This window comes from Perissodus microlepis, chromosome 17 (genome assembly GCF_051167445.1).
Source record: "Perissodus microlepis isolate ML-2025 ecotype Zambia chromosome 17, ASM5116744v1, whole genome shotgun sequence".
Classification (NCBI taxonomy): Eukaryota; Metazoa; Chordata; class Actinopteri; order Cichliformes; family Cichlidae; genus Perissodus; species Perissodus microlepis.
This window is the reverse complement of record NC_140477.1, coordinates 23,349,550-23,376,332: the sequence shown is the minus strand read 5'-3', so window position 1 is coordinate 23,376,332 and position 26,783 is coordinate 23,349,550. Positions and strand designations below refer to the sequence as shown.

The 26,783-nt window shown below is 38.2% G+C and overlaps 1 protein-coding gene across 1 annotated transcript in view; it reads left to right on the top strand.

The window, feature by feature from the left end:
* LOC146369658 (ephrin-A2-like) overlaps nucleotides 1-26,783 on the top strand; it is a 64,783-nt gene that overhangs the window by 21,707 nt on the left and 16,293 nt on the right. Inside the window, exon 2 of the mRNA XM_084911005.1 lies at nucleotides 26,071-26,363. Within this exon, the coding sequence (XP_084767131.1) occupies nucleotides 26,071-26,363 (293 nt within the window). The remainder of the gene's footprint in view (nucleotides 1-26,070; nucleotides 26,364-26,783) is intronic.

The following is a 26,783-nucleotide window of genomic DNA, read 5'->3' as shown; positions in this document are numbered from 1 at the left end:
TAGGTAAATATAACCTCAGATGAACAACAAAACTTGACATATTAAACCATTACCTTTATTTCTTAATAAAACATCACGCAGAAGCAGTGTGTAGGAAAAACTCTCCAAACACTTACTGCTTCCATAAGAGCTGATCACAAAAAGAGACATTTACAAAGTGATTCACATTTTGAATGAAAGCCACATTGTAAAGATAAGTATACATGTTCCAGCATACAGACACATAGTCAACCACAAGGTCTTAGATTTATCACAACCTACACACTTCCATACATGCATTAGAAATAAACTAGAGCAGACATTAATGTGAGAAATATTAATGAAAAGCTAACCTACAGAAGGGTAAATTGCAGCCAGGTCCTGCTAATCAAATACACCTGAATAACTGATTATCAGCAGAAGATCTGGCAGTTTTCTGGTCTGGAGCATTCAAGTGTTTAACACAATGTCAGGAAGAAAGACATCAACAATAACCTTAAATTAGGGAATTGTTGTTGCCTATCAGTCCGGGAAAGGTTACAATGCTATTTCCAAACAAGTTGAGATCATTCTGTGCCAATGGGAATTTTATTCATATAGCACATTATATATAAACTCAATTTGCCAAACACAGAAGATAAAATCATAAAAACCTATGCAGGTTTACAATGCCTTGAGGCAGTGAAGGCAACCAAAAAAAGAATTATTAAACAGAACCTAAGTGAAAGCTTAGGTAAATATAATGGCTTTGACTCTGTTTTTGAATCTATGCACAGATGTAATTGATCTCAGGTCAGCAAGCAGCTTGTTCCAAAGAACAGGACAGGTCAAAGATCTGCAGGTCTGGTAGGATATGATTCTTTATAACAGTACCGATTAGGAGGATGACAAGGTTAAAGAGGAATGGACCAAACCTCACCTGTTAAACCCAGTGTTGGGGAGTAACGGAATACATGTACCACCGTTACGTATTTAAAATACAAAATATGACTAACTGTATTCCGTTACAGTTACCGTTTTAAAAGGTGGTATTCAGAATACAGTTACTTTGTTGAAATAAATGGATTACACGGCGGTATTTTCCTGTTTCATAAGGCTATGAACGCTATATTTTTGGTGTCCACGCCAGTGGAAACCCAAACAAAACATGTATTAACAGGCGCTCATGTCTGTGTCTCAATCTCACGGCCCATGTCACCTCTACTTGCGGCCCGCATAATGACATGAAGAAATATTTTAAAAAATGATTCACAAAAATGATTTAATATGAAGGCATTAGGCAGAGTGATGAAGGCATCGCCCTAAAGAATGTAGCCTCATGGGCAGTGTAGTCCGTGCTGCAGGGAGACTGGACTGCCATACCTGTGATGTGTCTGTGAGCGCGAGGAGGGAGAAAAAGAGTCAAAAAGTAAGAGATGTCACCGACCAGAAACGGGAGATGGAAGCATGTAAATATATAATATATATGTACAAAGTTGACCCAGACAACAAAGTAAAGTTAGTTTTCGGCTACGAGCCCGACACGGAACCCGACGTATTAGCCAGAGGTCTCTTTACGGTTTTATGCCTTTACGGTTCGGAGCCACGGACCTGTTTTATATACGCGTGGAATAGTTTTCTATATGAGATCGCTGCAAAAAGTGCAGCCTTACCTAATGTCCACCCTACTGTTACTCACTTTATATTAAGATTTAAAAATCTAGTTGGTATTTGTATGGTGAATAACCTTCAGTAAAAGTAATAAATCACACTGCAATAGCACATTCATGTAGTTGTACAAAGCATGATAATATATTAAGTAACCCAAAGTATTCAGAATACATTACTCTCACTGAGTAACATAACGGTTACGTATACGTTACATGCCCCAAAATGTATTTTGTATTCTGTAATCTGTAGTGGAATACATTTTAAAAGTAACCTTCCCAACACCGGTTAAACCAGCTGAGTCACTAAGCTTACGATGAATGTCTCGATCAGAAGTGTTGAGTGCAGTGAGACCAAGAAGAACTAAAACTGAAACTCTGCGAGTCAATGTTGATCTTAAGGACTTGAGTAGAAGCTCTTTCTGTGCTATGGCCAGTTCTAAATCCTGATTGGTACTTATCAGGAAGACTGTGGGATCAAAGATGTTCTTTCATTTGTTTGTAAACATGTTTTTTTTTTTTCTAATAATTTTTGAGGAATGAAAGATTAGGAATTGTTTTATAAATATTAGTTAACAAGGGGTCTAAGTTATTTTTCTCGAGTAGTGGTGTGGTACATCAGGGAGAAACAGAGTAATATTTACAAAATAAGTTCTAAAACGGTGAGATGCATGTTTGAACAGTTTGGTCATAATGGGATTTGAGTAAAGAGGTACAAGGCTTTAACTGATAATTTTTTGCAGATCTTTAGAATTTTGGGGTGAGAATGAGGTAATTGAGCTTTTTTTTCCATTTCAATCTTATTTATATAACATCAAATCACAACAAAAGTTTGTAGTTGTGTATTGTCTATAAAACAAAACTATTGTATTCATTTATTCTCATTCTTTTCGAGTTTCTTATTCTATTTTTATTCAAGTGCAACATTGTTATACTTATTCTTAGTTTCTTATTTCTGTATATTTATATATGGATATTTACATTTCTCATTTTTCATTTACATTTCTCACATTTGATACAGGAGGATGATATTTCTGTCAGGGTTCCTGGGTCGGTGACCCAGTGTTTTCAGTTTTGTTCATGTTCAGTTTATTTTGCCACTTCCATGTTCTCACTTCCTGCCTTTCCTGTGTCAGCTCGTCTCGTGTCATTAGCCAGATTATGTTCAGCTGTGTACTCACCGGTCTCTCATTATCATCCTCATCAGTCTATGTATTTAAGCCCTCTCTTCCCTTCAGCCCTTGTCGTGTCATTGATGTTGTTCCTGTCGCGTGTTCAGTTCAGTTCAGTTCAGTTCAGTCAGCCAGCCATCCATCCGATCATCTTGTGTCTCCATATTCAATAAACCTCATTCTGCACCAAGAGTCCTGCGTGTGGGTCGTCCCTTCCTCGCCTCCGCACACGACCCCTGACAATTTCATCCTACTATATACTTGAGTGTATATTCTTCTGTTGACTATAAAACTTGACTTGACTTGAAAAGTCAAGACCCTTTATATTGTAAGGTGAGACCCTGCAATAACACAAAGAAAACAGAGAAAACCCCAACAATCATATGACCCTGTATGAGCATGCACTTTGGTGACTGTAGGAAGGGAAAAACTCCCTTTTAACAAGAAAAAACTGACATTAAGAAGTGTGAGTTTGTAATTGCAGGTCTCCAGTCTGCTTATTGGCTTTCTGCTGGTGACTGGTGTGTTGTTAATTATTACTTTAATATCACAGAGATTTGGGAAAGTTATGTAGTTATGTGTTAGTATGCAAGAGTATAAAAAAAAATCCCAAAATATTCAAGACTGACTGAATTTTCCAAGTCACTCATGATGAAAAGAGACCTGCTAAAAGTGATGTCAGTTTCTTGATCATTTATATCCAAATTGTCATGACCACTGATCAATGGCCATGGGTACTGTTCAGAGAGTTGGGGAATGGCTGCTATCACAGCATTGTAAGATGGTGAAAGATGTAACCTTCAGCCCCCTCCTCGATTCTGACATGGTCTTTCCCTTTTGACCTCACAGCCCATTGATCGCCAGTGGTGGTAGTGTCAGTCATTATGCAAATGTATGCTTAAAAGGTTGGGGAAACTTGCAGTCAGCTGAGATTTGGATGAGTGACTCAATGTTTCTCCCACTGAAAACGCTAAGTTTAGATGAACAGACTCAACTTTTTGGGATTTACTGGAAGATTGAGCATGCATCAAGAAGTTATGAAAAGGTTGAAATAAATATGCTGTAGCACACCTCGTGCCCCCCTGTAGGCTCGTCCCTGCTTGCTGCAGGTATGCTTTCATGTATGGCTGTTAACAGTTAACAGTTCGTCTGCATATTTTCATGATTCTGAAGGGCTACTGCAGATTTTTTTTGCTGTGTAAAACAATTGGTGGTGGATGGAGGTTTGATGAACAACTGTTTTTTTTTTTTTTTGTTTGTTTGGTTTTTTTTTTGGGGGGGGGTTGTTTGTTTGTTTGTTTGTATGGGTTTCCATTAAAGGTTTTAATAGTGGTTACAGGAACAGCGCTGCTCTTTTTTTCTAGCATCCAAAGCTTACCGTCTTGTTCAACATCTTGGTAACGGCATCGCCTCTTCGCTCTTTGCAGTGTCTAAACCGAATCCGGCTCCATGTTAAACTGTGCTAGCCTCATCATCACTGCTGCTCTTCTCTTAACACAGTTTTTGTTTAAAACTGTGTGGGTCTAAACAATGTTTCGGCTGAAACGTTCAGGTTTGTGTTTGCATGGTGACAGAACCGTGCATTAAATGAAGCATCAAAGGCATCATTTTGTGTCGACAATTTTTTGTAATCGAATTATTCTAAATACTAGATGAGTCGTTGCAGCCCTATAACACATACAAGCAGCACAAATTAGCTTTCTTCTCAGGGTGGCCTCTCTCGTAGTGATAGTATTTCTTTTTCCTTACATGCATTTTTGTGTCAATTCTGAGCATCTTTTGGTTTATGGTGTTTTGGAAAACCATGAATAATGGCAATATAATAAATACAATATAATATAATAATAATATAATAATTATAATAATAACAACAACAACAACAGTAGTGATAGCTGTAGTAGGAGTAGGCCTATTCATTTTATATTCTTGTGTTTTTAATTTCCTAAGGCAGCCCGACTTACATTTGTTTGTAATAATGGTCAGAGAGGCCTTTAAATTTGTTACTAAAGTATGAACAAATTCAGGTACAAAAATACTGTTAAATCAGGGAATTTTGTGTGAAATGTTTATATACACAATTTATACAAAACATTTTTGTTTACATACTGTTAGTAAATGAGGCCCAGTGTCCCTAGAACAGATGATACCAAAGTGGGGATGTTTGGCCATAATGCACAGCATCATCTTTACAAAAACAACCACTGCTTCAACCATCAACCATGGTAGAAGAGAGCAGAGTAACAGAGTAACAGCCATCTGCAATAACAGATGTATGTACTGAGGTGATGATGAAGATTGTGACCAGAAGGAAGCAGGTAGAACATTTTATCTTCTCTCTCTGGTTTTTAGCACTATGTCTTGAAACAGTCTGTGGCACAAATAAAGAAATGTCAGATGAGAATCTGACTTTTTAGCGCTTGTAATCCCATTACAGTGGAGATCACACTGCATGGGCAGGATGACCGTGATCAGAGTCAAAATTGTGTCAAATTATATATAAAAAAAATGCTAGAAATACTCTATACCTACAGAGGTGAGTTGTTCCACCATCTTATTAAATTGCTATGCATCAGAGCTGGTGTCTGCCACGTGCTGCAAAAATTAAATGCATGGTTTGTTGACTCTGTCTGATGGTAAACCTGCTGTGATAGGCTGATAGGGAGGAGATAGGGGTATTGGCTGTAACCCCCCCCCCCCCCACACACACACACACACATACACACCCACCACCACCATTTGTATATATTGCCGATTAACCTCACCCCATGCATGCCTTTGCATGTCCTGCCGATGTCTGTGTGGGTTCAAACTACACACAGAAAATCTCCAGCCACCCAGTGAATTCAAACTGAGGCTCTTTTTATCATGAATTAGCACTAATCACCACACAACCGTCCTGCTGCCATATATATATTGTTTTGTATGGTTTACTTCATGACTCAGCGTAATATCTATTTTATTTATTGTAATAATGGATATTAATAGATTTTTGTGATGAAATTATAAAGTATCAATGGAGGCAGTTTTGTATTGATTTAAGAGAATATTTATTTATTTATTTATTTATTTCAATTCAGTGTTATGCACAAACTGCCAGTTCACACCAGCAGATGTTTTAAGGTGCTTTACGAAACCAGTTAATGTGCAAATTTGAATATAGTGTCTGCTTCTAGATGCACAGCAGGAACACTTAGTATTTATAATCAGAGAAAAAGTTTTAATGTTTAAACAACAACAAGTCTGACTTTTTTAGACACTATAGAGATACGTGGATGCATCCCATAATTATCTATTAGTGGTAAATGCAACAAACATGTTTTAATAGTTTTTTGTTGATAGTTGGAAGTTTTTCTAGAGTGTGTGAAGTTGTTTCCTGAAAAAAAAATAGTCATATATTAAAAAAAGAAAGGCAGTACTTGACGTATTATTGACCTCTGTTAAACTGCAAAAAGAACTAGTTATTTTTGATCAGTGTGGTTCATTAGTGTTTCCTCTGGATGCATCTGTGGTTTATTAATCACTAAACCACTTTGCGACTTTTCGTTAACCTTTTGATCTGTGATAGATGATTTATTTTGTTTGTTTCTGGGCGCTCAGGCCTCTCCAGGATCTTTACTCTCTGTTCTTCTGCTGTCTTTTGGAGAAAACTTCAAACTTATTTTGGCTTTGTTGAAAGGTCAGGGCTTTTTTGGTTGTTTTTTTTTTTTCCTTTTCAGATTTGCTCGGACTCCAGCGGAGTTGTTTGATCAGACAGTTTTTTTTTTGTTTGTTTGTTTTAATGGGTGTCAGCACAGCTGTGAAACACCCAGATTTTAGTCCAAATTTAAATCTGACCTATTTTTCTTGTCATCAGAAACTGAATCTGTTTTTCCTTCTCATTCATCAGAGTAGGTGAGAAAGCAAAGATAGGAAACTGTGTAAGTGGACTTTTCCCTAGACAGAGGGGGAGCACCAACGGATTTACATCAGGATGAGGTTTTCCGATTAAAAAGATTTTTATTTTGTCTCCTTTGAGCAGATTTGGCTCAGCCTCCATTGCCGCCTTAAACTGTCAGGCTTCTCCTTTGCTTGTCTTTTATTCATTCAAAAACCTGACACTAACTAAATCTGCCTTTTCTATTCTATTTTTTCCTTCCACCTGAGCTGGAGCTCCTACTGGCTGCAGTGGCGTTGTCTTGGCTGTGGTGCTGCAGCTCCAGAGTTAATGGGATTATGCAGATGGCAGCGCTCTTAAAGCACCGATTTGAAGTGTTTAATGGAGATTATGGAAATGGTTGAGCAGCTCAGACCTTCTCTTACTGAATGAAAAGAGGACACAATGACAAGAAAGGAGCAGATGAACAGCTGTTGAGAGTCCACCCAGAGAAGTCGGGGTGAAGGGTCAGCCTGGTGATTGACAACTCAGTGGCTGTCTCTAAAGCCAGGCAAAACAGACGCATGAGTTTTTGGACTTTCTAATTTGGTTTATTTAAATAGTCTATGATTTTCCAGGTTTGCGTAATGCTTATATTACTTCTTGTATTCGCATTTTTTAGTCTATTCAGTCTTGTTCGAACTTTCAAATTACTGTAGAGTTTAATTCCTACCCTAGTGTTCCTTCCTCCTGTGTCAAGTCCGTTGTATTAAGTTCATTCATTCGTGTGTCTGTCTTCCCTGTTTAGTTATCACACTCACTCTTTTACCTAGAAAGTCAGTGTTTTTGTGCTTTGCTTTTAGTCTTGCTGCCTTTATGTCGTTCCCTGTGCTTTACTTGAACTGTTTCATTCTCCCCAGTTGTCTCCACTTCCCAAAATTACCCTTCTGTGTATATACATTATCACTGCCTCCCCTTGTCCTTTCCATGTTCTCCTCATCCCACTGTTTTTGTGCTAGTATGTTGTCCAGTTTTTATGTTTCCTTTCTCAGTTTATACTTTTCGGTTTTGTATTTTTCTGCCTCCCTTTGCATCCTGCATTTGGATGCTCGCTCCTTACCCTCTAAACTCATGGCAAAAGAACCCATGCCTTCCTGTAAGTAATCCAGGTTGGTTTTGATATTATGGAGGGTACTTGCTTTTCAGTAACCTGCAGCCAACCTTGGGAAGAGTGTGTCCTAACTTAGCCGTTCGCATTCTTAAATATGAAAAATGTGCTATTATCTGATTGGACAAAAAGCAGTTGGGGACGGCCATGGTTTAGACTTAGCCCCGCTTATAGGCGCTCAGGCTTGTCCCAACTTCTTGGCGCTCTTCTTCTCCTCCATCTTGGGTGCAGCTTCACCTAGGGATGGAAACCTGCCTTCTCCTATCGCTGCCTGACTATCTCCTCTCACACACAAACACACACACACTGGGGGTGGAGAATTTTCTTTAGTTAGTGCTGTAATGAGTAATCAATTAATGATTATCAATTAATAAATTGGTTCTAACGCAGGGTATACAGCAAAGCAAGCCATAGAAATCATTATAATCATGACTAACTCCTTATACTTTCCAAAATAACTCTGCATCCAATCAGTCGTTTCTCCCAGAATTCTCTGCCAATTCTTCCGACAACAAGGCCAGACCGGCAAGAGCTTTTGTTATGCTTCCATTGGGTGCAGTGTTATTTGGAATGTATGTGCAACAGTAATCCTCAAAAGCCCCCCCTTTCAGCTGAAAGCATGTCTAAAGCCATTCTATTTTGCCACGCCATCAGTGAGGTGGCCTGGAACAGCTCAAAGAGCCCCTTCAGGTCATCCCTTGTGCAATTTAAGAATCTCTGCTGATTATAGTACGAGTAATTAAGCCAATCTACGTTTTTTTTTTTATTGTTACCAGAAAAGTGATTCAAACCCGGCAACTATATGATTTCTTGCTTTAAACTCATCAGGCATCCCACTGGGTACTCCAATAGCATCTATATACACTGCGGGATCAAATGACCCATCTAATCCACTACTTCTCTTTGCTTGCACCAAACCCACTGTGAGTGTTCCCCCAAACCCTCACCCTAACCCTTTGTACACCACAACCTAGCTAGGCATGTCACTGCGCTCGATTGCAGGGTACAATAGACTTAAAGTTTTACAGAGTCCCTCCCTCAGATTTGGGTTCGTCCCAAATACGTCAATTACACAAACCAACCCAACTGCATCATTGGTTTTGTTTAATCTAAATGGCATAGTCCCCAGAGTTGGGCGTTCTATACAATCAGATTTACCTGTTTCTATTGCCTGTGCTTCTTCAGTGGTTAGGCTGGCTAAAATAAGTGACCTGTGGTCCTTCCTGCCCCTGGTTCTCTTTCTGAACTTCCTATGATGCATGTTTTATGTAGGGCTGGGTATCATCACTGATTTCTAGAATGTATTCAATTCTGACCGAATGCGCTGTAAACAATGGTGGGTAATAAGCAAACGAATAATGCCAAAAACTGAGATTTGAGATGGGAAACTGTTCTGGAAGCACGCACTAAAAGAGAGAGAAAGAGCTGTGCAGGAAATGTGATTTTTATTGTGGTGAAAGCAAAACAGCAAAAGTAAGGGAATTAATGACGATGTTTATGTGAAGCGAAATGTGAAGCGTCGTTTTGATCTTTTGCTGCTGGTTTTGGTTTGGAGGGTGATGAAACCTGCAGCAACAGAATCTGTGAGTTGTCGGCTTTGAGCCCCGACGGCGCGTCTGTGTACGTCCCGTCAGTTGAGAAAAAACGAAATCTCACAGATTACGATGCGTCGGGTTAGTGTTTACGTTTTTTTGCGGAATCTGTTTACCTGCTCTCATTTACTCTTTTAACTGTTTATTGGTTGTTGAAATCGTGAGGGTTTAACCTGAGATTCTGGTGTTTCTGGCAAAATACATTTATATTTGAAAATCAATTCAGGACTTAATGAATCGATATTGCTTTATTCAAGCTAAAATCGATTTTAATTGGAAAATCGATTATCAAAACCCACCCCTAGTTTTATGTCTGTTATGATAAACTGCCCCAGAGGATAAGAACCCACCTGGTATGCTCCCAACACATATGCTACCAGTCAAAAATTCTAAAACGCCCCAATTTCTCCAGTTATTTATTGCAATTCAAGTTGTTCAATTCCAGTGAATAGCTTAAATGGGTGCAAACATAAGTAGTGAAGGCCTGAAACAAGCAAGGAGTGCCAGAGCTTCTTTTATGAATAAAACAGAAGAGAAACAGACTCAGAAATACTAGCATATTTTTAAAAATGTGAATATTGTGAAAAAGCTTTTTTTTTTTTTTTTCATTTAAATAAAAAAAGTCATTTTGCAACCTTCTTCCACTGACCTGTTTTGTTTTCTTCTGCGAAACTCCTGTAATCTATCTAATCTTCAGACTTTATTATAAATGCCAGATTGTCAATTTACAAATGCTTCAGACTAAATACAATTCACTGGCAAGGATATCAAACCCAAATATGAATGACAGATGTTTTTTGATAATGAGTCAACAAGTTAGGCCAGAGGATGCAGTTTGGGGAATGCCCCATCGAATATTGGTGGTGACTTCTGGACCTGGCAGATGCTCAAGTTGCCTTTTGAGAGAGGTTGGCAAACAAAAATAGAGAAGGGGCGGTTTTGGCACAGAAACAAGAACAAACTAGTGTGTGGCATAAACAGGTATTTGCAGATCTGTGACGAGGAGGGGAGTAAAGTTTTTGGAAGAGAGTTTTGGCACTGTGCTCAAAGCTTTGACTCATCCAAAGTACCGATTACTCAATTTATCTGATCTTCCCCTCCTAAAAACAGTTCTTTTACTTCTTCTTCAGTTCTGATTTCTTTCCATTTTCAGTAAATTGCATGGCAGAAACCTTTCAAATCACATTTAGATCACTGATTTAAATTCTTCTCCTGAAAGCAAAATACATACAAATTAAAATTACAAACTTTTTCATGAAGGGATATTTTAAAAAGGCTGTTCCTGTTTAACAACCTGCATAAAACAAGTCTGGAACATGTCATGAATTAAGACATGTGTTTTTGTCCATTGTAGTTTCAATATGGTAGGCAGCCGGTGGCACAATGTTAAGGAGACTAGTGTAACGTTGTTCCATTTCTGAACGCATAACTTTTCTGTTTGCCTTCTCTTCTCTTTTACTCTATCAACTTTCCCATCTTACAAACAGGAGATAAGAGGTACTTTTCGAAGACACCAATTGTCTCAAGTCAGAGAAACTGGCAACACAAACCGATTTAAGGGTTTTGTCCAGCCAATCATTGCACCCCGGTTCGATGCTGAATAAATTACCTGCTGTTTTTAGCTGCTGTTACAGCTAAGTGTAGAAAGTTTTAACCAAGTTCAGCTTTATGGAAACATCATAAAATCCAAAAACAGTACATCACTCTAACCATTTGCAAAGTGATCGAATAATCTTCACAAAAACTTTATAAGCTAGACAAACAGCACAGGCTCTTCCGTAACTGGATGTGAGTTGAGTGCACAGGGATTTTCTAGTGCACCACCCAGAAAAAACTGAGACAATAGATAGATAGATAGATAGATAAGTATTTATTGTCATTGTCAGAGAACAATGAAATTGCGTTTGGAGCTTCCGTACAACCCATAAATACAATAATAAAGAAAATAATAAATACCCCTTAAAACCCAAGTGTAAATATTTAACCCAGTGTGACTCCAGTGCAATAAGACAATCCTTAGCAACAACATGAGAACATGACAAGTAATGTTCATAAGAAATTCAGACAAAGACCTGAGAAACATGACAAAGTACAACAATGCAACCCATACAATATTATTATTGTACTGTGAGATATGATGTCAGATATGATAGTTATCTATTTAAGAAAGAGGGGTGGGGGACAGGAGGGGGAAAGAGAATAAAGATATGATGCACCAATGCAGACCAGTTCAGTCTGCATTGGTAATATAAAGTTATGACTGTGCAGTGTCACAAAAATAATTCCACAAATCACTGGTTTCCTGTTGGCTATCCTACTAACTTGGTTCTTGTGTATTTAAATTTGTTAGGAAAATATTTACAACCTCACACATCTGTGGTCTATTAAATATGATCCAAAAACTAAATTGTCTTAGGTCAGGTGGGTTGGAAGGATAATTTAAATTCTTCTCCCTATAAGATATTTAGCAAATCATTTGGTTGTACTTTTGACACTGTGAGTGTCAAAGTCACTGGATGGAATCATGAAGAGCTCTAAAATGTCCCAGTAAACAACTGGGTTGACTTTGGACCTGATAAAACACAATGAGCAAACACCTCCATGTGCAGCAGATGGCACCTTAAATCATCAACAGACTGCAAAAAAGTCACACTGGACTTCAACTATCTAATAAGTCAAGTTTGTTCCTGTACTCTAAATGGCAGGTTCAGCTCATTTGATGCAGCAGAAGAAATGCTGCATTAGATTGGCCAGTCAGTGGGCCAAACAATGACAATGGTGGCTTCAACCAATCAAGATGCAGTGCAGAAAGAGATGATCTCTAGCGTCTCAGAATTAATTCTCTGTTATTGTGTCCCCTGGCAGAATTTTTGTTAAATGTTAATGAGTAGTCAGATTAGCAGAACTCCCAGCAGCCACTGGGCAATATAATCCAGGCTGTGTTGGGGTGATGATAAGACCATGGCAAGTGACCGTAGAGGACCCATTGAGGAGCTGACGAGGTGTTTGCTGGCCCCCTCGGTAGTCATTAGTAGTTTGAAGAACTGTGTTTGCAGAGGCAGCATTTATAAGAAATGTTTTAGGACAAAGACTTTTGGCACTGCACTTACAGCCTTGAACCATCAACAGTACTGGTTACCATGGGCCCGCTTTACAAGTGCTCTTTAAACGACTGTAACTCCGTCATCTTTTGCGCTAGAGTGAAAATGGGAACGGTTTTGAAAAGAAGAGAAGCTGCGCTTTACTGGGATATTTGATGTATTACGGTAGCCCAAAGGGTTCACAAGCTACTGCTATCTCAACACAGAAGGAAAACTTGACTCCGCCTAGGTTTGACCATGTGCGCTTCGAACTACCGTAACTCATCGACCATTTGAGCAAGAGAAAAAATTCACCCGGTTACTGAAAGAAGAGAAGCTGCGCTTTACAGGGATATTTGGTGTATTACGGTAGCACTAACGGTTTGCAAGCTACTGCTCTGGAAAAAGAAAAGCCAATTCCACTTAGGTGCGCTTTGCACTAGCGTAATTCCTCGACCATTTGGGCAAGAGAGACATTTCAAACAGTGACTAAAAGACGAGAAAACGAGCTTTATGAAACTTTACGGTGCATCATTAGGAAGCACGAGCTGCGACGGTCCAATCACATGTCAGAATTGATGACTCACGGAGCAGAGTGACGGGTGTGGCGAAGTGGCAACGCCCCCAAAAGGCCTGGATATTTAAAAAACTGAGTGACCTAGGCCCAAAAACTTTATTGTACATATTTAGTATAGTTCATATTTAAAGTTGATGTTGTGTTACATTTTGTTCCTGTTGAATATCAGTTTCCACTTAGCTATAAATCTGAAAAAACAGAGTCAGATTTTTATTTTTTTCCGCTTTTAACTGTTGTTCCATTGTCACAACAATACAATAATGTAAAATGACTGCCAGATATTGAAAGCTGAGGTTATTCTGAAAAAAGGGGCAAAAGAATTCACTTATAATATGATTTTTGGCCCTTTTACAGCCAAAATTACCAAATATGTCCAGGCAGCTTAAATGATGCTTGGTCATTAAAGGGTTAAATTATTATGCACAGCTTTTCGTAAATTGCTTGGGTTAAGACTTATTAGCTTTTATTTTCATAATGCACTTCGATCACTAAATTTTAGTGTAATCTAGGGACATGTGAGATGATAATGAAGTAAACTGGCTCAGATAATTTAAACATATTTAAATAGTTTTACAGTAAAAAGTAAAATTATTCCAAAAACCAAAACATTGATTACTTCCTTTCATTCTGATGTCAGGGTCCTGGCATCAGCTTGTTTCCATATACAAAAGGTTGTTCATGAGATCTATATAACACAAATGTAGTGGTCAGAATTATTGGCTAGTTTATAAGCCAATAACATTTAAAATTAGAAGCTTACGAGGTATTCTGTTACTTTTCAATGAATATTGGACCTTAACTGTTCATTTGTCTTCTGGCTGCTCCCTTTAAGGGGTTGCCTATTTCAGGCTAGGTTTTTTTGCTGTATTTTTAAATGGATCAGAGAGAATAATAAACACCTAAATATATGGACTAATAATCCTAGCTATAATAAAAGGACTCACAGATATCACTAAATTCTTGGAGGGAGACTGCAGAAACTATTGCAATGGACTTCATGAAATCAAATGTATAAAGAAGTGGACAAACTTGAGTTTGCCTACAAAACACAAAGGCAGAAAGAAAGATACACAATATTGTGGCTGGTAACATACAGGGGTGCCACCAGAGACTTGGGGCCTCATGAAAAAAAATATCACTTTGGGTCCCACCAACTTAACATTACAAAACACGCCAGCCTTAAAAATATAACACTGCACTGGAAGCTGGACGCCAGAAGCTGCACAACATGGCAGCGAGGTGGCTGTGGCCCGCACCGTTGGAAGGAGGTGCACGGATGCTGGCTCTGGTGGCCCTAGCGTAGTTCGTGGAAAGGCTGCGCAGAGAGACTGCATGATGGGCCTGGGAAATTATTTTTCAGGTGGCTCATTATAACCTGATGGCAGGGCATATGGGATATGATAAAACTGGAAAGTATAATGTCCATTTGAGCACATTGGCATGGACCTCATTGGGCCATATCACTTCGTATTAGTTCTGGTGGATTATGCAACACAATATCCCGAAGCACTGCTGCTGTGCAACATTTCTGCAAAGAGTGTGGCGCAGGCACTGTTTTAGGTCATCTTTCGAGTCGGTATCCCGAAAGAGACTAAGTGACCAGGGCACATTGTCTCGCACACTTAAAGAGCTGAAGGAATTATTGGGCATTAAATCGGTTTGGATCAGCTTCTACCACCTGTTGGACCTAATTAAGGAAAACTGGGACGAAGGTCCAAAAAATGAGATTCACTACATCCTGGAGAGCAAAGCTTCACACATTGGGGAAGTTGTCATGTTAGAATTTGCTCCAGGCCCAGGAACGTCAGCAGTCCTGTACAACAGATGGGCTAGACTCAGGCAATTTTCACTGGGACATACAGTGTTTGTATTACTCACTTGTACAGGCTCAAAATTACTTGCCAAATGGCAAGGACCCTTTGTGGTCACACGGCGAGATTTATCACCTCAACCTCCTAAAAGCATTGAAAGAGGCTAAAACCCCTTCTCTGGTGAGCCTGGTTAAGGAGAGAGATAAGTTGGGGCTGGAGGTGCCAAATTCCACCATTCCTGCCTCCCTCAATTGTGATAACCATCTCACACAGGCCCAGAGAGCGGATGTTGCTGCATTGCAACAGCGTTTTGCCCAGCTGTACGAATCTCACAGAGCACCATTTCTAAAGCCAGCCTGGCCTGGTGGGTAGTTCACTGCCCTACAGGCTACCTGGACATAAAAGACCATTTTTTTCAGAGAGAATTGACCAAAATGCTGAAAATGGGGGTGATAGAAATGAACCACATGTGGTGTAGCCCCATAGTTCATGTAGTTAAGACAGATGGATCTATATGGTTCTGTGTCAACTAATGCGAGGTGAATGAAGTGTCACAGTTTGATGCCTACCCCATGCCTTGGATTAATGAACTCCTGGAGTGGTTGGGCACAGGACAGTTTTTTACGAAACTGGATTTAATCAAAGGCTACTGGCAGATTCCCTTGACTGACCTCACCCAAAAGGGTGCCCCAAATCTGGTCCAGTGGACAGAGAAATCCCATGCGGTGTTTGTGTGGGTGAAAAAGGCCCTCTGCTGGGAGCTGCTGCTCCACACTCTTAACTTTTCCCTCCCTTTTATCCTGCAGACAGATGCCTCGAACAGAGGACTGGGGGCCGTTTTTTCCTGGCAGGTAAGGGGGGGTCGATCACCCTATCCTGTACATTAGCTGGAAACTGACGGAGCGATAGAGCAAATAGAGCACAGTGGAGAAAGAATGCCTGGCAATCCGGTGGGCGGTCGACTCCCTTCACTATTACCTCCTGAAACACTCGTTCACCCTCTGCTCAGATCATGCCCCACTGCAGTGGCTCGACCGCATGAAAGATGCCAAGCCCAGATCACCCAGTATTATCTGGCGTTACAGCCCTTTGAAATCAAGACAATCCAAAGGCCGAGACAAAAAAAACGAAAAAAGTGTGGCAGTTTAAATAAATATTAAATATCTGATATGAGCCAAGTCAATAGTACAAATAAAATTAACCTTGTTTGCAGCCCAAAAGTGAAACAGATCAAAAACAATCTGAAAGAGTAATTGTAATTTTGTAATTTTGCTAAGGTGCAGATTTTGTACCTGTCTTCCAGAAAGATAATCATAATAATCATTAAAAGGTTTCAGGACCAATATTGTTATATATTACTACAGAATAAATGTAAAAAAAAAAAGGTTATGATAAAAATTGGCACATAATGTTTTTATGCCTTTTTTGTTGTTTTGTTGTTTTGTTTGTCTTGTTGTGTAAAAACTGATGGTTTTAATAAAGACAGAAACACACACACACACACACACACACACACACACACACACACACACACACACACACACACAGATTAAGGAAACTACAAAATATTTATTTCATTATATTCCATACGCTGTCTGATGTCCTGCTGCATCAAATTGAACGAGAGCCACTCTGTGCTGTTTGGTGCGGTCCAGAATTTGAATCTGTCCAACTGCAGACTCAGAACATTAAACTTTTCATTACTGCTGGCCAGGCGAGCTATATTGCTGAAGTGGAAAGACTCTTCTCCCCCCTCACACACACTATAGCTAAAAGATATGTCCTGTATGGATTTGGAAAAAATCTGATATACAGTTTGTGGGTCTAAAAATAAATTTTATAAACTGTGGTCACCCTTTCTGGACTTCTTTGAAAGGCCCACGACTACTGTTACTGAGTAGTCCAAGGAACCCCCCCTTCTTATTATTTTTTCTTTCTTTTCTTTTATGAGTCTGTTTGTTGTTGTTGTTTGTTTGTGTTTTGTTTTGGGGGTTTTTTTTCTCTCTGTGTTTTTGGTTTAGTTGGGCAGCAGGCTGCCAATTATTTGTTGTTTTAAGGGTCAGGGTGGGAACAAGATTGAAATTTTGAAAATTCTGAAGCATTTTGTGTTATTGTATACATTGCATTGAAACCTTTGTCTAATAAAAAGACTTTTGAAGAAGAAAATGTTATTTTTAAATTTTACTATTTACTATTTTAAACTATAATTACCAAAGTTGTAGATGTTGAAACTATATAAAAGATGTACTTCTGTTAAGCCCACACCATTTATTGACACATACTTTGACAATTGATGATTTATATATTTTAACATTTAAACAAGAAAAAGTAAGATAATAGTGAGAAAAGTAAGAAAATATGGAACAGTTCCTTTTTTCTTCCTACAAAGACGCACATAATCACAGGTCAAAGAGTAAAACCAGACTTTAAACTTTAAACTACTAAAATTATTATTTTAAAAACTCTTGAAAAAGTGAGGGTACTATGAAATAAATTGCACTTTTTAAAAGCTACTAAAACCAGAAAGCAATAAATACACTAATAAAACGAATTAAAGTAAATTAATAAAATATCAGATTCTAAATGTTGTATTTAATGTATTTTTCAGATTTCATTTTACTTAGCTGACATTCAGGCTCAGCCAGACAGGATTGTTTGTTTCTAACCTGGAAAAATTGGGTTTGGGCTTGAGAAAATGGCTGGGCAATGGTCCACCGTGAACAACCCCTCCCACCCACTGTCTTTGTGCCAGCTGTCAGCAGTTGACATGCTCCACCAATCACACTCTGCATTCAACAATAGCACCATCATTCCCCAAAATCCCAGAGATGAAGGAAAACTGGACGACTGTCACTCCTCATCAGATCTCAGGTTCGATTTATGCACAGAGGCCTGTGGTCATTTACTTTTTGTGTGAAAACAGTGAGAATGTTTTTCGGAATTACCCAAATTATCTGTTTGTGTTCAAAAAGTCCAAGTTAATCAAATAAAAGTGCAATAAATTATTTACGTTTATGCGACCCTAATTCCAGTGAGCGAAAAAATGAAATAAATTTTATGGACTTCATGACAGACTGTTACTTAATAAGAGTCCTCGCAATTAATAAAAGTAAATAAAAATAAGTCTGAAATAATGAAATAAATTAATACATTAACAGTCTAAAGTTTTTTATTATTGTTGAATGTTATTTTTTCAATACTTGGAAAAAAATGGAGAGCTTACGTTCATATTTTTAATAATAATAACTTGAATGTCTAAAATCTCAAAGGAAGAGATTTATTTGAGCTAAAATCTCAGTTTCAAATACTTTATTTCAAATTATTCTAAATAGTGTATCTAGTCAGCTTTCAAACTTAAAAATAAATTTTTAAAATTCTGTAACTCTTAATATTAATATTTTGGATTTTGAAATATGATCTCACGAATATTAGTAATAAAAAGGAGAAAATCTTGAAGCTGTTGTCTAATGTCAAAGTTACTGAAAATTTTGATCATTAATTATTCTGATTATTAATATGTTTAATATGTCTGTAAAAAGTAATTAAACCAGAAGCTAAACAGAGCCATAAAAAATAAAAACAATTGTTGTAATCATTTTACTCATGGTAAATTCAACATATCAGGTTTTATATGTGGTTTGGAGATTTATAGCAATTGATTCTGCAGAAAGTTATTGTCATTCCCAGTCACATCCACTATGTAATAATTCTACTAACAGCTGACTGTGGAATATTTAGTAGTGAGGAAATTTCATGACTGGTGGCATCCCATCACAGGACCACTCATTCCATTCAAACCCATTCTTTCATAAATGTTTATGGAAGCAGTCTGCACGCCTGGGTGCTTGATGTTATACACCTGTGGCCACAGAAATGATTAGAACACCTGAATTATTTGGATGGGTGAATATTTTTCGCAATATATATAAAAGAAAATACCAGGAAAGTTAAAATGACTAAATATGCCTGAATCTGTGATTTAACCCTGAATCGCTTTCTGCATCACCTGCTTTGGGTCTGTTTCCACTTTCTTCAATTTAATCACATGAAAACATCACAAAATTTGATTCTCAAATGAAAAACTATAACACATGCATGCTTGGTTTATTGAATTATGTTATTAAATATATAACATTCAATAACTTCAAGACTTTTTTAATTTCATGAATATAAGTAGCCAATAAATCTCAGACATTTGTATGCAGCTTTCAATTTTGTTTCATGAGCAACTTTTTTCACATGTAAATTAACTGTAAGACTCTAGAATTTTATTTTAATCAACTATAATAATGACACCATAGCATTGCTCCATTCACACCTCCACACTCCTATTATTATGTTACAAATGCCGGCATCATAAATTCTAAGATGAGTAGACAAATACAGGCACGTGGAGGCAGGATAAATAAATGAAAAGCGAGCCTCTATTTTTGTTGGTAAAAGTCTACGGTACACTCAGACAGACCAGGTCCATCTACCAGGAAAGCAAACAACTTATAATATTATTTAATATTTTTAACCAGTTTATGGAAGCGTTTGTTGATGAGTGCCTCCTTTTTGTGAAACCAGTCTGGTCAGGGTTCTTATAATGAATATTGGACAGTAGCTGGTGGTGAAATATGGGGTCTTTGCATGGTTTTTGAAGGAGACTAATGTTAGAATTCAAATGTGGTGCCATTTTCCTTGATTTCCTGCAGCATTCTGTGGAATACTGGTGCCAGAAATGTCCAGAATTCTTTGTAGGATCCTGCTAGAATCCATCTGGACCTGGAGCCTTGTGATTGGGCGTACTTTTCAGGACTTCCTGGATTTCACCTGATGTCAGCGCTGTGGCCAGTGCTATTGCTTGACTTTCTGATAATTTATTTATTCGTCTGTTATCAAGAAACAGATCAATTTTGCCTTTAGATGGGTTCATCTGTAGTAAATATAAAGTTTTTTAAAAGTCCCTGAAGGTGATGTTTATTCTTTCAGGGTCATATAGTGCAGCGGTCCCCAACCCCCGGGCCTCAGACCGGTACCGGTCCGTGAGTCGTTTGGTACCGGGCCGCGAGAGTTGAGGCTCGGGTGTGAAATGTATAGTTTTCAGGGTTTTTATCAGTTTTCAGCGTTATTTTGTTATCGTTTTTATCGTTTACTCGGTTTTCCTTGGTCTTTCCACGTGTGTTATGAATAAATTTTCTTTTTTTTCGGTACCGGTACTAGTTTTATTTTGTTGTATTTATCCGCGACACCTTAACGCCGGTCCGTGAAAATATATTGTCGGGCATAAACCGGTCCGTGGCGCAAAAAAGGTTGGGGACCGCTGATATAGTGTGTTCCCAGATAAGTCTTTAACAGCTCCTAAAGTCATTTTTTCTTTATTTATTTTTAACTGGTTGGCTAGATATTGACCTGATTTGTTACCATGTTCAAAATTTTACAACTGAAGTGATTTTACTAAGATTGAGGAGGGGGGGGGGTATTGATAATGTCATTTCATTCTAGTTTTGTTTTATGTATTTTATGTATTTATGTATTTTGTATTTTGTTCAGCATTTCCTGTTCCCGGGAGGACACATCGTCTTCTTCTATGATTTGATTATTTCTTCTAATTCCTGAATATGGTTGTTTTCTCTTTTCTTCTTCTGTGATGTGAATGAAATTATTTTACCTGTCATCACAGCCTTTCCTGCTTCCCAGAGAACAGATGCTGATGTTCCAGGCAGGTCATTAGTCTAAATGTAAAGCTCACTCTTTTTTAAAATATTTAATAAAATCTTCATTTTTAAGCAATGATCTATTAAATTTCCCGTTTTTACTTGGCGGAGTGACCTTCTTATTTACTAAAGTTAAAGACACATGATCGCTGACAGCTATTGAGTGTATCTCAGTGTCTGAAATGTCACTCAACAGTGAGCTGCTGACTAGGAAAAAATCCAGACGAGAGTAAGAGTGATGGATATGTGAGAAGAAAGTATATTGCCTATGGTTGGGGTGAAGAGAATGGCATGCGCCATTCGCTCATTTTTGTTTAACTATATTTGCGGACTGACAATTGTGCTGAGTTCCTGCTGTATTGAGCCTGTCCATTTCTTAATTTAGCCCAAACTTGAGGTCTCCCCATGTCTATGTGTGCCGTGAGGCCGTAGTGGATGTGCTGACACTGAGTGCAAATGTACCTGATCATGCCGTGCAGACGTGTAAAGGTCAAGGGTGCTCTGTGTGTAACTGACTAGGAAAACAGCCGATCGGTGCAGTGAGAGAAGGGAGAAGAAAGAAAAACATGCAAAAGCGATGCAGGAGGGATGAAAGGGAACAAGAACACTGTAATCTATACTTTTACACTGCTGAGATTGACTGTGTTTTATCTGTTATGACATTGCGTTAAATTAGCGAAATTACATGGATAAGCTACATAGATGTTAATGGAAGAGGAATAGAGATCTGGAGTGGCGTTAATACCACCAGGGAGTGGTTCTGGGGTCACGGTAGAGCTGTCCGTTCATGCAGAGCAGGTCCATGGCAATGAGAGCATGGGAGCCCTTCCGAATGAAGCTGCTGGGAACAGGACTTTGTGTCGCTCCATGATCTCTCTGGGAAACTGGTCGTTTACACTAAAGTCCATTCCTTGTAGCTCCCTGCTGTAACTCGCCAACGGCTCCTTCTGCTGAAATGTTACCGAATTTGGCCACAAAAGGACGCAGTTTCCAGGCACCAGGCCCATGTTCTTCACGGTGTCCTCCGGAAGTTTCGGGTGGGTCTTACAGTAACTTCTGTGTCCTCTCAAGCAGACTCTGGGATACCTGAAAACACCAGGTTATCTCTCATGCTACGGGTCTGAAGACCGATGGCAGTCTCTTTTTAATTTTTTATTTTCTTAACTGAGCTGGGTGACTTTCTCACTTAGAGACTTGACCGAGTCTGTAGCATGGCGTTTTCAGCGACATTTCCACCTGCTGCTGGCTGAATTCTAAAGATTCCCTCAGGGATTGGAATTCACGGTCTAGAATCTCGACCAGGGACATGCTCATGTAGAAGCTGGACAGTCGCTTATCGGTTGAATCCAGGACGTCTGCAAAGTCCTTTACCGGTCGACGACGTTGTTCCGGGGCAATCTGCGACTTCTTTGGATAGATATCTTTTCTGCTTTTACTCCTATGTTTTTGGCCTTTTTTTTAAATTAAGAAACGAGTGTTAGTTGTTTTATTCTCTTTTCACTACACTTTTAAAAATGCATAGAAGCTTCTAAGCGAAATATGGTGGGTGACTCGACAGTGAGCAATGCCAGCTAACACAGAAATGAACTTCACTAACTTTAATGAGCGATTAGCAGCACAGATTCAACAAAAACTTCTCATGAGAACAGCAAAGCAAACACCGTCATAGTGCTTTGAAACTTGATGTGATGTGCAAGGGGCGGAGCTTACTGAGAAACCAAGGGCATGCATACTAACTGGTTAATGACTTTTAATTAAAATATATAGCTCTAAAGTGCTTTATCTAGTCTGTAAAAATTGAAAACTGCTATATAAACATCAGTACATGATTATTTGTTATGACCTGAAATTAGTTCATCTGGGGAAAGAAACTGGTTGAATACCTCACGACACAAGAGACGTTTCTTTCTCTATCCAGGTGGACTACTTTACCTTCCTGATGGTCATTACACACATATTTACTGCACAGTAATTCATTATTACATAACCTCGATATAAAACAGACATGAGGCCAGCAATACCAAACAAATAAAGATGCAATGAAGCAGTTTATTGGCTTCAGCATTGACCGGTGCCAAAACAACAAACAAACATCTTGTGTTCCTTATTCCCACCTAACCTAAAATAAAAGGCAAAAAAAGAGACAAGTCTCTAACCTATGCTCCTAACTAATAAATAGGAGAAAAAGGATTTCAACAATTCCTCACAATTGCACACGTTTCCCTGTAATGACAAAGTAATGACAGCAATCTATGCTAGGATCTGCTGGGAACTACTGATTAATCTTTACAGTTTTGGTAATAATTAGGGATCCAACCGAACAGAATTGCTGTTTAGTTAAATTCTAGTGGGATTACTGGGGATAAAAGGTTTTTGGATTCATTTACGTGACAATTTCCATATTCTTTTGTCTTGCATATTGAGATGAAGTAATTTTTCAAAAATCATCATCTTGGAGAAAAAATCACATCACATCTCTCATCACAAAATATCCTGATTTGAGAGTTAAGCAGTCTCAGACTGCCAGCTCTTGTTCATTTTGTAATTATGGAACTTATAAAACAAAACTGTCAGAGTTAGAAATATCAAGTTGTAAAGGTTGACTTTACAAAGACATCTGGCAGGAAAACCAGCCATTTTCCCCACTATTCTTAAAGTTGCTGTCATTTTTTTTTCCTAATAATTTCTGATGATTTTTCTATTGGTTTTCGAACCAATTAATCCACTAATCATTGTGGCTTTTAAGATAATGCTGATTATTGTGGTAGTGACCCCAGTGATCACATTGGGACAGACCAAGAACCTTACTCCATTAGAGAGATAAGTGATGATGTGAGAGCTGCAGGGGCACAGTTCGGCGAATGAATTTCCTGCTCTGTGAGCTGTTAGCGTCACCTGATCCTTCAGCTAAATGAGTTAAGCTGCACTTTGCTAATAGTGTTAGAAAAGACAAAGAGGGTGAGGCAGAGGAAAGTTGCCTTCCTCTCTGCAACAATAGCTGCTTTTATGCGCCTCCCAAATTTAATCAGGATTACATTTTGTTGCTACTTTCAGGTGATATTGGAATAATCAGTGCTATGATTCAACTTAAGTCACTGAACTCTGAAGTGGCCCCCTAAAGTGCCTTAAATAATTATAATGCCATGTGTTACAGGTTTGTGAAATGTAGTCCCTAGGTAAGAGATTTTTGCCATTGAAAAGTCTACTTATTTCCCCTTAAATGGTGGTGGTTTGTAAAGAAAACGTATTTTGGGGTTGAACAGCAGAGTTGAGTGTGTGGATTGCACCCTTGAAAAAATTGCCAAATCTTCTTTGCCAATGCCAAACAGCTTATTCTGCTATTTACTTTTGTTCTGTCTCCATTGTGTGTCTGCATTTAAATAAACCATACAAGTAACAGATTAAAAAAGCAGTCGTGTTTGTGGTAATGAATCATTTCAGTTCAATTCAATTTTTTTATATAGCACTAAATCACAGCAACAGTTCCCTCAACGCACTTTATATTGCAAGCTCCACAATAATACAAGATTGTGCTCTGTGATCATCAATATGTGATTTGTGACGGCTTGGGTTTTTGTTTTTTTTTGCAGCACAGACGCTCTACATTGAATCATTAGTTTCTTTTAGTGATAAAGAAGAAGCAGTGTCTCTAGACTTTCCTTCAGTCTGCATAGATCCTATTCACTAAAAGCAAGAAAAGCCTGTAGCCTGAAATGCAAAACTAAGATCAACTGAAGGCTTTTCAGGAAGTTTTTAGGACATCCTGATAGTAATGAACTACAGTAGTCCAGCCTAGAAGTAATAAATGCATGAGCTAGTTTTTCAGTGTCACTTTAAGACAGGATGTTTCTAATTTTTGAGATGTTGACAAATTCAAGAAAGCAGTCTTACATATTTGTTTAATACATGTATATAAAGGACATATCCTGGTCAAAAACAACTCCAAGATTCTTCACAGTGTTACTGGAGGCCAGGGTAATGCTATCCACGGTAAGCATCTGACTAGAAACTACATTTCTAAGATTTTTGGGGCAGAGTATAATAATCTCAGTTTTATCTTAATTTAAAAGCAGAAAGTTAGAGGTTATCCAGGTCTTTATGTCTTTAAGACATTCATTCAGTTTAACTAGGTGCTGTTTTAATCTGGCTTCATGGATAGATAAAGTTAGGTGTCATCCGCATAGCAGTGAAAATGTATCATATGCCCTAGGGGAGCATGTATAATGTAGACAGAGTAGACAAGGCGGAAGAATTAAATCTCCTCCTTGCATCACTGAATCCAACAACAGTTTTTGGTGGATTTGCCATAAAACTGATCACCTGTGAAAAACCACAAAAATTGAGCCTTGTATTTCTCTAAACTACTTGCAGTAGGAAAAATGAATCCTAAGGCTCTCTTTGATACAGTCAATAACATCATTTCTCCTCCAAAATAATCTACACAAGTTTTCTCAAATAAGGACTGAAATAACTTTTTAAAAATTTTCCATCCCTTAGCACGATATGGATAAAGTTACCTTTATTCTTTGACATTCAATGTCACTCTTTTTCTTTCTGATGAAGTTCTCCCACTTCATTTTTTTTGTAATGTTGTCCCAAATTTAAATAAAAACTTTGTCTCCTCACTTTCAAGCAACATGCAGTCCACATATCCCAGGAGTTCTGTCTCATTCTTATCTCTCAGCGTGGTTGAGAGTGCCTTGGGTGTCTCCCAGGACACGGATAGGGACCTAAACCTGGATGTTTTTTGGGGGTTTTTTCAAGTTTTTATATTGGATACTGAAATAATGAAGCGTGAATGAGTAGCAAATTAATTGGTTTGTTATTTGTTTTACAAAATATTTAATTTAAAAAGGAAATATTACATTTTTTGTAAAAAAAAAAATTATTAATTAAAAAAACTTGTTTGCTCACTGTTTAATAACAAAATGTTCTGATACATTTATTAAAACTTTACTTTTAAATCCTCAGTAAAAGTATTTCGAGTATTCAAAATACTGTCCCTAAATATGCTGATTTTGAAATGTTCAGACTGTCCCCATTGTGTTACAGATTAAAGTTTGAAAACGTAAAGACTAAAAAAGAGTGGTCTGTTTTGTTTGTTGACTTGTTTATGGCAAATTTTACAAAAAAAAAATCACTTAACTATAACTCACAGTTTACTGAGCCTGATTTAGACAACCATTTCAATGTTTTTTTTTATGTGTGTATGGAACAAACATTTGTAACTATTTAATACTGAACATCTAAAAGAATGTTCAGATTGTAAAATGCAAGCCCACAAAACAATCTCCAAAAGTTGATTAAATCAGTAAATAAACAAATAAAGTTTGCTGTCTAACTGAACGCTTAAATGAGGCTTGCAGGTTGTAGTTTCACCGTTACAGATCTGTAAGTCATGTATTATTCATGTCACATAAACATGTATTCTGGATTCTGTGTTCTTATCTTCTTAAATAAAAAAGAAATGACCAAATGTATTCTCTTCCTCAGGTTTTTTCAGGGTGATTACACAGTGGAGGTGGCAATCAATGACTACCTGGATATCTACTGTCCTCACTACGAGGTGGCGGAGTCAGCCGTGCACATGGAGCATTATGTGTTGTACATGGTGAACTATGACGGATACATGTCCTGCGACCACCACAGAAAAGGTTTTAAACGCTGGGAATGTAACAGACCACAGAGCCCCAATGGGCCACTCAAGTTCTCTGAGAAGTTTCAGCTCTTTACACCCTTTAGCCTGGGCTTCGAGTTCAGGCCAGGACATGAGTACTACTATATCTGTGAGTACATAGCAGTGTACATACTGTCTGTTTTATATTGCTAAACTGAATATTACTACTTACTGTGTTATTAGGGTCAGGCTCGCTGTGCAAGGTAGATTGATTCCTGCTTGAAGTTGCCAATTTGAAACTATTTTGGAGTCTGAATTATTATTTTTGCTGGTCAGATCAGCTGGAATGATTTACTATCAGTGACAGGAAGAATCAACTGTTAGCTTTGGGGAAAAAGGCAACTCTCAAAAATATTAATGTAGACACAGATTTTCCTTCCTGTCACACAAAGAATCATACATCCAGTCTTAGTCATGTAACAGACTGGTTGCTACACTGAGTAGATCAGAGCTTCCCAAAGTGTGGGGCCCGCCCCCTAGGGGGGACGCAGAGCCATTGCAGGGGGGGCGAGGTATGAAAAGGGGAAGA